General features: G+C 33.9%; 1 protein-coding gene across 3 annotated transcripts; it reads left to right on the top strand.

The window, feature by feature from the left end:
• The first annotated feature begins 4,261 nt into the window (after positions 1-4,261).
• Positions 4,262-11,614, top strand: LOC133298512 (uncharacterized). Of its 3 annotated transcripts, none has more exons than XM_061497812.1 (16): positions 4,262-4,580; positions 4,711-4,801; positions 4,908-5,026; positions 5,168-5,358; positions 5,466-5,676; positions 6,375-6,615; positions 6,909-7,324; positions 7,601-7,706; positions 7,959-8,159; positions 8,370-8,806; positions 8,887-9,105; positions 9,670-9,909; positions 10,064-10,273; positions 10,399-10,668; positions 10,793-11,002; positions 11,161-11,614. In XM_061497812.1, exons 1-16 carry the CDS (start codon positions 4,308-4,310, stop codon positions 11,320-11,322), a joined length of 3,597 nt encoding a protein of 1,198 aa, XP_061353796.1. In that variant the 5' UTR covers positions 4,262-4,307; the 3' UTR covers positions 11,323-11,614. The 3 variants fall into 3 exon arrangements, with proteins under 3 accessions (XP_061353796.1, XP_061353793.1, XP_061353794.1); XM_061497809.1 differs by having other exon boundaries at positions 7,959-8,155; positions 8,357-8,806; XM_061497810.1 differs by having other exon boundaries at positions 7,962-8,155; positions 8,357-8,806.
• Positions 11,615-12,807: the final 1,193 nt, after the last annotated feature.

The following is a 12,807-nucleotide window of genomic DNA, read 5'->3' on the forward strand; positions in this document are numbered from 1 at the left end:
TTTTTAATCTTTCAACCCATAACGACGTCGTTTTGAAAGAAAATCAAGGAATTTTTGTAATTTTAATATATTTCAGGGTTATAATAATATTTCTCTTTATAATATTTTAATCTTTCAACCCATAACTACGTCATTTTGGGAGTGAGTGTAGATAATTTATCTAGATAAATAAATTATGTGCTCATTTTTTTTGCAATCAATGTAGATAAGTTATCTACATTGAGCCCAAAATGACATCATTTTGGGTGGAAATCAAGATATTTTTATAATTATAATTTATATCAGGTGATAATACTATTTCTCATTATAATTTTTTAACCCAAAACTGGGAGTGAATGTAAATAAATTGCCTACATTCATGTAGAAACATTAAAACCATAAACTAAATAATACAACATGTAATGCCTGCCCATTTGCAAGATTAATGACTGCCCCCACAAACCAGTACGAGACTTTTCAGCGTGCTCTTTCTTCACTCGCACACCCCAAAATTGCTCCAAGTCAAAGTACTCAACTTGTCTTTAGCCAATCACTTGACTAGCTCAAACCCAACTTGACTCTTATACCACTGTTAGGTGGGTCCAAGGGGAGATTATGACGGGAACCATTACCAATGAGCTAAACTAGTCCAACCACACTAAATAGGTTTGATACTATGTTAAAACTCAAAATCTTAAGGTATTGAGTTCATAGATCATGTCACTTACATGCACTTCACTTAGCTAATTGTTAGGAGTGTGGCTTCCATACTCAATAGGGATGAATTGAGTATTACAAGATTTTCGCAAAAGTCCCCTTCTAGTTTCTAAATAATCATTTCAAGCACACTTTGATATATGAAAAGGTAATCAATGCATTCAAACAATCCATAACATATAATATATCATAATTATTGAACTTACATTAGCACATACAAGATATCAAAGAAGCAATAAAGTGCTAGAAATAAAGAGTTTAGAGTTTAGAGAAGTGCTAGAAATAAAGAGTTTAGAGTTTAGAGAATTGCAAACACAATATATCCTGGTTCGGTCACCACCACTTGTGACCTACGTCCAGACTGAAGCCGCTCGATTAACTCTTTCACTAATGGTCAAGCTTCACGGGTGCTTGACAAACTTTTACAATCTTCCAAGACTTCGGGTTCTTGGATACCTTACAATCTCCAAGTTTATGGGTACTTGGCAACCTTACAATTCACTCCAAATTTACTTAGGTATTTGGCTACCTCTCAAACAATGGGTCTCACAACCCTTTCAACTTAAGAATACAAGGAGGGAAATGTTTGGAAATAAATATACACTCTCAAAGTGTGGATATACAACTTGAAGCACTATGGGTATATGGATTTTCAAGATATGAGCTCAAATATGTTTGATCTTGCACTATGGGTATATGGATTTTCAAGATATGAGCTCAAATATGTTTGATCTTTGAAAGATATGAAAGAATATGCAAAAGATAGTGTAGAAACTCTCAAAGTATGCTTAATATGTGTAGGAATGATGTCCAATATTTTTGAGTCATTGGGAATGCATATATAGTGTTTTCATTGAAAACTAGCCGTTGGAAAACTAGTCGTTTATAGCCGTTGGGATCTCATTTGAAAAACTAGTCGTTTTATAGCTGTTTATAGCCGTTAGGATCACTTTTGAAAAATTAGCCGTTTTATAGCCGTTGGGATCTGTTGCAGTGGTAATCGATTCTCAACTTGACAACAATAATATTTTTTCGTATTTTGACTATAATTTGAGTTATACTTGTCGGATTAATGTTATCTTGGTCTCATTGAAAAGATAAAAGAGAGATCTACAACTTTTATGAAGAACACGAGATCCAAATCCATCATCTTAGATACAAAATATTGTATGGAAGGAAGCAGCGAAATTAAACAGGAAATTTTAAGTTCAAATGTGTTCTATCTTGCTTCCAACTACTTTTTGTGAAAGATCTTGACTTGATAAATATTTTTTGAAGTTATAAAATATGTCAAAGATATTTTCATGAATTTTTCAAATTTCTTTCAAGTATATAAATGTTATGATTATGCAATTTGAAAAACATATTTACTTTGAGAAAAACTTTGAGCTCATGCAATGTAATCTATCATATACCCTCACATATATTCTAAGTCCTAAAGATATATTCTAAATATGATTTTAGACTTAGCTTCATGTCTCTTGTCTTGAATCTTTTCTTGAACTTGATGCTTTGACTTGTTGAATATGACAATGCTTAACACTTTGTTGGTTTTCATCATTTTTCACCATGGTTATGATATTGAGCTTCTTTTAGATGTTGTCCATGGTTAGTTGTCTTTGATCTTGTTATTGCTCTTCTAATCATTCCTTGTTGCTCTTGATCAAATGATCTTGTCTTTTTGTTGTTGCCACTCTGTTATCATCAAAATATACATTGTATCTACACTAATTACCAACCAATATAGGATTGACTCATCACACTTGAATATTCCAACAATCTCCCTCTTTAAGTGTGTGAAACTCAATATTGATACTCTTCGCCTTAATTGAGTACCCAAGGCCCAAGTACTCCACTCACCTCTAGCCAATTACCAGGCTAGCTCGAGCTCAACCCGACTTTATACTATTATCAAGAAGGTCTAAGGGGAGCCTGTGGTTGGGGACCACTATTAACAAGTTAAACTAAGGGGCCAAAGTATATGCATCTTGTTAATATAAGTAGTATATATTATTTTCTTTAAGCTATCATCAACTCGTATAGTCTCATACTTGTACAACCTCTGAATCTTTGTTGTTTAGGTGTTGATTTGATTTATTTATATACTTCTCCAACTAATGCCAAGAGCCGCTTCTTATCTGTGCCTCATTTTTTTACACCGACGATCACTCTCCACCCTCATCAGCTCTTGAAATGTTACACAATCCCTAAAATCCTCAATTTCAATTATATTAATTTGCATTAACATTATGCAGCCACACAAGGTGAGGTAAACTCCTCAAGAGATTCCAAACTTAGAAGAATATTTAGTGTGTCATGTGTGAACATTTCATTCCTTTTGCAGCAGCTTCTGAATCCGCTGTCATTCATGATAAAATCATTATAATTGTTTTTTTTAAAGTATAGGAACATTAATAGTTAGATGTATTATATGATAAAATCAATTTATTTTTCTATTTCGAAAAATGATTCGGTGGTCTCGAAAAATATAAATTCTAAATATACTATTTATTAAATTCATTTTCATTCCTTAGTTATAAAAATAAATAGTATTGTCAAATATATATTTTTCCTATAAGCATACCAAAAACACTATAAAGAATATAAATATTATCATGCACATCTTAAATAATCCCAAGACAAAATTTGTTGAACCCTATCTTGATTTCCTAATTAAAAATATAAAAGGGTTAAGTGAAAATATATGATTAAAGAAAAAGAATCATATCATCCTTTACTTATTTACACAATAAATAATAATTATAATTTTTGCTTGGTAAATAAATAAATATTTCTCAAATTTTGACGTACTAGACTAATTTAGTCCAAGAGCCTGTTTGGATCCTCTTATTTTTAAGCTAGAAGCTACTTATAAGCTAAAGCTAAAAATAAGAGCTTAAAAAAAAAGTTAAAAACTGTTTGGAAATTACATCAAAAATATAGCTTAAAAATTACTTAAAAGCACATACTCCAAGAAAATTATCTCTCTTTATCTTTATCACTCTTTATTTAAAAAAAAACACACAATTCAAGAAAAATAGATAAGAGCTTAAAAAAAAGCTCTTCCTAGGAGCTTTTAGTTTTCAGCTTTTTTCTTCATTATAAAAAAAGAGCTTTTCATTATAAGAGTTTTTTCCAAAACTTGTTTGGCCTAGCTTATGCTTATAAATAGTTTTTAACTTAAAAAAGAGAGGATCCAAACAGACACTAAGTTTAAGTTTTTTTATCATCTTCAAAAATTGCGGTTCTCAAGAATTGAACTCATTATCTTTTAAGTACACAAATTCTAAAATTTAGTTGAATAGCTCCAAGATCTACAATATTTGTCTATAATTACAATTTTTTTAAAACACACTATACACATTTTTAAAATTACAAATGCCGTAGAACTTGTAATCTATGTTTGGGACCCAATTTATACTTATTTTCAAACCGAACCCATATTATTTTCAAAAATAAAAAGTAAGAATCGGGTAAATGGATGGGTTTCCGGGTCGAACCATTGTTGAAAAGAGCATATTTTAACGTTACCGCCATCGCCTTTCTGAAACTGGAAGCTGGTAAACCCTAAACCTTAGGAAACACTTGAGAGAGTTCAGCTACCTGTTTTCATGGCGATCAACGATGCTGATCAATCCAATAAGGCTCACAGGTTCCGTAAATCTGGTGCGAAATCCGACAAGAAGAAGAGAAACAAGCACGATGCCGGAGAGGATCAGAAAAAGCAAAACCCTAAGGCATTCGCTTTTTCTTCCTCTAACAAAGCCAAGAGATTGCAATCACGCGCCGTCGAGAAAGAGCAGCGCCGCCTTCACGTTCCTATCATTGACCGCACTTATGGTGAACCCGCTCCTTACGTCGTCGTCGTGCAGGGTCCACCCCAGGTGCGTGTTCTCTTATTTTTTTCTTCGAAGTTCCAATATTGAGATTTCGGGTGAAAGTGAAGATATGGGAACACAACTCAATGTAACTTGTTAATGTTGCCTTGCTGGCGTGAATTTGGTTTGCCTTCAGGTTGGGAAGTCACTGTTGATAAAGTCTTTGATTAACCATTATACGAAACATAATTTGCCTGATGTTCGTGGTCCAATTACTATTGTATCAGGTTTGTGCATTTTTTTGTTTATCATGTTACTATCATCAATGTACGTGTATTTCTGTGGAGGGGGATGACTCTGGATTTCCAATAAATGTTTGATCACATGTGTCAGGAAAGCAAAGACGTCTGCAGTTTGTGGAATGCCCAAATGATATCAATGGCATGATAGATGCGGCAAAGTTTGCTGATCTAGCTCTTCTTCTTATAGACGGGAGTTATGGCTTTGAAATGGTGAGTTATTAGAGAATAAAGATAGGTTTGTGCTTGTGTTTAAACTCGTGTCACAGTGCTACTATGTAATTTAGATGAGATTGGTTTGTGGTTAATGTTACAAAATATGCTTCCTGTCTTTTGAGATTTTACTTCTTGCAGGAAACCTTTGAATTCCTTAATATTTTGCAAGTTCATGGGTTCCCGAAGGTCATGGGGGTTCTTACTCATCTTGACAAGTTCAAGGATGCTAAAAAGTTGAGGAAAACCAAACAACGACTCAAACACCGGTTTTGGACTGAAATATATGATGGAGCTAAATTGTTTTACTTATCAGGCCTTATTCATGGAAAGTAAGAAGTTATCAGAAATCTGTTTTTTTATTACAGTTTCCTCTTTTATACCCGTAGGTTAATAGTGTTTGCTAAACTTTATAACATTGCCTTTCCTAATTGAACAGGTATGTCAATCGTGAAGTTCACAATCTTGCTCGATTTATTTCAGTCATGAAGTTTCATCCTTTATCTTGGCGAACTTCCCATCCGTATGTTTTGGTAGATCGTTTTGAAGATATCACTCCTCCTGAAAAAGTGCATGCAAATAATAAATGTGACAGAAAAGTCACACTTTATGGTTATCTTAGAGGCTGTAATTTGAAAAGGGACCATAAGGTGTGTTCAACAGTTCTACAATATTACTGTCTTTATTTGAAATTATGTTCATTATAATATAATGTTTTTTGGAAGAATATGCAAGGGATAGTGCCCTCCATTGCTACTTGAGAATTGAGATATTTTTGAGCAATAAGTCGGACATTGTTTTCCTCACTCTCCTCTATATTCATACTTTTATTTATATATTCCTCATATTATAGTTAGCTCCTATCTCACAATTCACATTGTGTTGTCCTGTTTTAATTTGAACAAATTCATGCTTTATATTTTTGGTCCTATTGCAGTATATTGATTACTACCAATTAGTGCAAAGATTATCTCAATGTGATCCTAAATCCTAATATTCGTTGCTCTAAATTTTCGTAAGAATTTTGCTTAAATTTAATTTCAAAGTTACCAATTCTTGCATATGTTTGTATATACGTTTATCAACTACTTATTAACTATTTTCTTTTTATTTATGCACTCTAGTGCATCTAAGAACTCTTTCATCATTCTTAAAGGATTTAGAGTATATATATTAGACAAAAGGAATTTAGTTATGGCATAATTTCACTGTTTTAGCTTGATGCTTGCTAGAAATGTGTAAAATTTTGACTACTTGCTTAAAGTGGTACGGTTATTGGGTGTTACTTTAAGTGTTCTGTTTATTTTCCTCCAAATATTAGTACTCTAATTTGTATTTTGGAAATCAGATGCACATAGCTGGAGTGGGTGATTACAGTTTAGATGGTATTACTGTTTTACCTGATCCTTGTCCTCTTCCATCTGCTGCAAAAAAGAAAGGACTGCGCGATAAGGAAAAGTTATTCTATGCTCCCATGTCTGGCCTTGGGGATCTGTTGTACGATAAAGACGCTGTATACATAAATATTAATGATCACCTCGTTCAATTTTCAAAAGTTGATGATGAAAACTCTGCTATGACAAGCAAAGGTTATTAGATAATTTCTCTTTTGCATGCATTTTATCCTTGTTCGTTAAATCATATTATGATCATATAGTGGCAGTTGTTTTAATAGAATATTTCCAGGTGTTGTGTTGTCTTGGAATGTTTATCACTTTTCTATTTTATTCCTTTATTACTTGTATCGTTATAATATGATTACCAGTTACATTTTCAGGTTAGACCATGCATTACGCAGTGGTGAATTTGCTTTACTTTTCCTATTTCTTCCCTATTCTAGTATTTCCTTTTATTAAAATTCGTACTTCTAAACTTTTGACAGGAAAGGACAGAGATGTAGGGGAGGTTTTGGTGAAATCACTTCAGAATACCAAATACTCAATTAATGAAAAACTAGAGAACAGCTTTATCAATCTTTTTGGTCAAAGGCCTCAATCAGAAGCTCTAGCTGATGTACAGGGTACAAACGAAGAATATCAGTCTGGACAAGCTATTGGAGCTGGTATAGTTGGTGAAGATAATAATGAAATGGATTTGGATGGTTCAGAATCATCTGATCAAGATGAAATTGATGCCATGACAGACAGTGAACCCTGTGGTTCTTCTGATGAAGATATTGATGCAACAGGTAGTAAAGCTACTAATGAAGACCACATAAAAGAACATATTGAGTTTCATGAAGGAAAACGAAGGAGAAGAGTAATATTTGGAAATGACGTTGATCAAAGTGATCTGATGGTGAGCTTTAAGTTATGTTGTTTATTGTACGGAATCATGCCTCAGAGTAAAGAAACTAGCTTGTGTTATGGCCATTGCCTTTCAATTCTTTCAGGAATTTGTTTGAATAGGAAAAAAACCTTGATTGCATTAAATTGTAGGCTAAGCTTAAACTTAAATTAACTCAGTGTGTGAATAAATTTGGTTTTGCTTTTGTTTCATGTGATATATATGTCAGTTTGCATTGAGAATGCTGTAGTGGAATGCTCATAATTTCTAGACCAACTTCATTGATAGGATTCAGAAGAAGAGGACGGTGCTGCCAGGGATGATGTGGCATCTTCTGATTCAGATTCTTCAAAAGAAGAGGAGGAGGATGACAATGATAATGATGACACAACTGGTGCAGTTTTCCTCCTTTGATTGTTTAATACCTATACATTTTCTGTTCTTATCTGGTTGTATAAACGCTTTAGTCATGATCTCATTACTAGGTATGGTAAATCAATGTTCAGTCAAGATGGATGATATGATTGTACTTCGTACATGACATGTTTTCTCACTTGTTTCTCCCAAGTTAATTGCTATAAATCAGTGGCTTGTTACTGGAGACTTTATATTGTTTGTGACTTTTCTTTTTTGATTTTCCTTATAGAAGATGACATGGGAAATGTTTCAAAGTGGAAAGAGTCCTTGGCAGAAAGAACACTCTCACGGAAAACTCCTAGTTTGATGCAACTTGTGTATGGGGATTCAACTGTTAATTCAACCCCTATAAACAAAGAGAATGATAACAGTGAAGATGAGGAAAGTGAGGATGACTTTTTTAAGCCCATAGAAGAAGTGAAAAAGGTTGGTCCTTTACTACCTTGCACGACTTGTACTGAATTTTTCATTTAATTGTTGCTTTGCATGTTTTTCTCCTGTTAATGACAATTACAAAAGCTATATATATTATCTGAGATGTATATGTTTCTTTCTTTCTCCTTCGGAATCTTGTTGGTTGCTTCATAAACTAAGAAACTCTATGCTTTTATCTTATAAAATCTATAGCAATACATGGGAGATGAATTGAATGATGGAATGATCAACATTGAGGATTTTTCCAAGTGTGCACAATTTTTGGATCTGAGATTGAATGAGATAGAGGATGAGGAGATTCGCAACCGTTTTGTATCTGGAAATTTGGCAAAAGCTGCACTCAGAAATGCACTACCAAAAGCTAATATTGAAGAGGAAAATGATGATGCCTATGGTGACTTTGAAGATCTAGAAACAGGAGAAAAATATGAGAATAACCGGACAGATGATGCTATTGCAGCGACAGTGCACAAGGTTGATAATTTGAAAGCTGAGGAGCGGAGGCTTAAGAAACTTGCTCTTCGTGCAAAATTTGATTCTCAATATGGTGATGACTTTGGGTCACAAGAGGAAGATACTGGTCATGAAAATGAGGCCAAGTTCCATCGTGGTCAAGCTAATGAAAGTAGCTATTTTGACAAGGTAAAACTTATTGCTTACATTAAATGTTAACTAGTAACTACCATGTTATAGAATGGCTACTAACTCTGGTGTTTTACCAGTTGAAGGAGGAGATTGAGCTTCGGAAACAAATGAATATTGCTGAACTCAATGATCTTGATGAAGCTACCAGATTAGAGATAGAAGGCTTCCGAACAGGGACATACCTAAGAATGGAGGTTCATGATGTTCCTTGTGAGATGGTTGAATACTTTGATCCCTACCATCCAATATTGGTTGGAGGGGTTGGTTTAAAGGAGGAAAATGTTGGATACATGCAGGTCAGTGGAATTTTTTAAAGCATAGTTCCTTATAAAGTTTAACTGGAAACGAGTGTTGGAAACTTTTTTAAGTCTAGAAAACTATTGGATCCCAAAGACTTTTATGATTATGGATGGGATTAGGGAAATATATGTTGATTCAAAGTCAATTGTAAGGGACTCTAATTGGCCAGGTTGTTTAATGCAATGATCTCAAGGTCAAGTGACATGTCACGGAACTTGGTAGTGCATCAATATGAGAATATACTGTAATTGGGTTTGGAATAGTGCATATAGCTGTATATACTAGGATGGTTTGGGCAGGACTTCCTTTTGATGTTGCAGACATGGAATAATGAATAATCTATGTCTTTTTTTATGAATGATGACATGGACCATCTATATAGAAGGAAAGGAACATCAGTTTGTATAGAAGATGAAAATTTGGCTCAAAAAACATGTCAATGTCGTTAACACTTTCTTGTTTTTTACCCTTTCTTTTAAATTCACCCATCTTCTTTCTGTTTTCTTCCTCATCTCTTGCTGGTTTTCAAAAATATTTTTTTGCTTTCTCTTTCCTTCCAGGCCAGGCTAAAGCGGCACAGGTGGCACAAGAAAGTTCTGAAGACTAGAGACCCAATTATTGTTTCTGTAGGATGGAGGCGTTACCAGACAACCCCAGTTTATGCTATTGAGGATATCAATGGAAGGCATCGTATGCTAAAATACACTCCAGAGCACATGCATTGCCTTGCTATGTTTTGGGGCCCTCTTGCTCCTCCCAACACTGGGATAGTTGCCATTCAGAATTTATCAAACAATCAGGTCAGCCTGCACATACTTTTCTCTTGTTAAATGACTTTCTTTTACGTCCTCTCGAGTCTCAAACTGTGGATGCTGTTTTTGTACTTTTACCCTTTTGTTTTATTCCTGTTATAATTTTGCTTTGTGCCTGAGAAATTGTATTTAATTTTATCAGGCAACATTTAGGATTACTGCAACTGCAGTTGTACTTGAGTTTAATCATGCGGCAAGAATAGTGAAGAAAATCAAATTGGTTGGTTACCCATGCAAGATATTCAAGAAGACAGCACTTATCAAGGATATGTTTACTTCAGATCTTGAAATAGCTCGGTTTGAAGGTGCAGCTATTCGAACAGTCAGTGGGATTAGGGGGCAGGTCAAGAAGGTCTGTGACTTGTAACCTGGAGACAAATGCATATATTATACTGATGATTCATCCTGTTAATGTCAGTTGGATACTTATATTTTGTTATCTATTTTGTGCTAAGTATTTTTTTTTTAATCTGGCAGGCTGCTAAAGAAGAACTTGGTAACCAACCAAAAAGGAAGGGTGGGCAAACCAAAGAAGGAATTGCTAGGTGCACTTTTGAAGACAAAATTCTGATGAGTGACATTGTTTTCCTGCGTGCATGGACTCAAATTGAAGTTCCTCAGTTTCATAATCCATTGACAACAGCATTGCAGCCTCGTGACCGGACTTGGAAAGGAATGAGAACTGTTGCAGAATTGAGAAGAGAACACAATCTTCCTATACCTGTAAACAAAGATTCACTTTACAAGGTATGTTCTGGTTTGATACCCATAGATATTCTCCCTTCTTGATGTGCTCTGAGACATTTCTCCTCCCTTACGGTTTTGTCTTTACTTAATATTATTATCCTTTTTTATTTTTCGTTTCTTGCAGAAAATTGAAAGAAAACCCAGAAAGTTCAATCCATTGGTGATTCCCAAGTCTATACAGGAAGGTCTTCCCTTTGCATCAAAATCGAAGGATATACCTAAGCGGAAAAAGCCATTACTTGAAGTGAGAAGGGCAAGGGGTGTTGTAATGGAACCTCGTGAGCGTAAAGTTCATGCCCTTGTTCAACACCTCCAGTTAATGAATAATGAGAAGGTAATTATGTCGACTAATGACTTTTATTCCAACTTCTATCCAAGATTTCTTGGCTTGATTTGGTGACATTGGTTCATTGGTTAGGGGTTATATTCCCTTGCAAAAAAATATTATTTTATAGCACTATTTCTTATGTCTTTTGATTGAGCATCTTGCAGATGAAAAAGCGAAAGCTTAAGGAAGAAAAGAAGAGAAAGGTACTTGAAGCAGAGAAAGCAAAAGATGAGCAGTTGTCGAGAAAGCGGCAAAGAGAGGAAAGACGAGTGAAATACCGGGCTCAAGACAAGCAGAATAAGAAAATTCGGAGATCTGAGGATTGAGTTTATGACTTGAATATGTTGTGAAATTGATTTTTGTCTTGTTGAGGGAGCTCATCTCTGAGGCTTATTTATGAAAATGAGGACCAGAAGGTCAAGTACAGCCCAAATTAGTAATTTGGCATATTTGGATTTGCTCAGTTAATGTAAAATTCTTTTTCCGCAGACCAAAAAATAATGTAATATAATACGATTATGCAAAAAGTTATTAAATTCTTGAAACATTGATGTAAGATGTATCATACCATTTTTGTTACTAGGATATTCTTACTATCAGCTGAAAAATAGGATTTAATAGTAGATTGGTAATAGAAATATTTGGTATTTTCTTTTTTATTTATTTTTTTACATGTTAGCTTCAATATAATGCTACTATTTTGCTGGTTTTTTTTTTTTACCCTTTTCTCCTTCATTAATTAATTAATAATTATTTTATCTCTTATTCAAAATTATCTACTAATCTGTTCCTCTTTAATCGATTAAATTGAAAATTTAATCGATTAAATGGTCAAAACTGAAAAAAATGGTTGACTTAGATTTAATCGATTAAATCTCCTTCTTAATCGATTAAATCAGACTTCTCCAACGACGGAAGGGTGCATGTTAAATCTTTAATCGATTAAATTGAGAGATTTAATCGATTAAATCTCCCTGTTTGACACATGACATTTTTTGTTCTGACGTGGCATATTTCGCTACACCGTGTAGCGAATTATTTGCACATATATTTCGCTACACAGTGTAGCGAAATATGTCACGTGACATTTTGACAAAATTTACTGTTAGCGTGATATTTTGATATTTTTTTTTTGCCAACGGTAACACTTTGGCCACTGTTCCAAATTATGTGCACGTAAAACCGTAAATCAAAGTCTTCACTAGCTTGATGACTTGGATCATTTTTAAAAACCATTAGTGTTCATGTGCATCTGTCTTAACTTACAAAGGGTGAGTATTTAATATTGTAGCAATTGAGATGGAATTGACAGTTAGGGACCCTTGAAATTGGTCAACATTAATATAATATACTATGGTTTTGTTAAAAAAAATTATTCAAATTTTCACTTTGTTTTGTTATTTGTCAACATTAGCCTGATACGTTATTTGGTTTGGAACTACCGTAGATACTTTTTTGAGAGTAAAATAGATGGGGTTTTTCAATTTATGGCTTAGATCTGCTTGGATTGTACTATATAATATTTGTGTAAATGCAGCAAGTGCTAGTTTTTTTCCTTTTATTCCCTAGGTTCCGTTTGACTACTTTTAATGAAAATTTATATCGCTTTTGACAATATCTGCATCATACTATAAGCTTGGTTTCCTCTAGAGGCTCTGTTTGGTATGGGAGTTATGCAAATAAAGTCACCTTCCTCTAGAGGTTCACGCATGGTTATAAAAATTCAATTTTTACTTTTCTTTCTCTTATAGAAATGGAAGTAATATGTTACTGTTTGTGTGAGTAATAGCTTTAGAAGTGAGTTTATGTAG

The sequence above is a fragment of the Gastrolobium bilobum genome, unplaced genomic scaffold, assembly GCF_033153095.1.
Source record: "Gastrolobium bilobum isolate Gb01-03AN ecotype WA unplaced genomic scaffold, APGP_CSIRO_Gbil_v1 utg3741, whole genome shotgun sequence".
Classification (NCBI taxonomy): Eukaryota; Viridiplantae; Streptophyta; class Magnoliopsida; order Fabales; family Fabaceae; genus Gastrolobium; species Gastrolobium bilobum.

What these genes read in the sequence shown, in the direction of transcription:
- LOC133298512 (XM_061497809.1), top strand. Translation starts at nt 4,308, where the DNA reads ATGGCGATCAACGATGCTGATCAATCCAATAAGGCTCACAGGTTCCGT. An exon ending in TCAGGCCTTATTCATGGAAA is followed by an intron (nt 5,359 to 5,465) that starts GTAAGAAGTTAT and finishes CTAATTGAACAG; the next exon opens with GTATGTCAATCGTGAAGTTC. An exon ending in AGAATTTATCAAACAATCAG is followed by an intron (nt 9,910 to 10,063) that starts GTCAGCCTGCAC and finishes TAATTTTATCAG; the next exon opens with GCAACATTTAGGATTACTGC.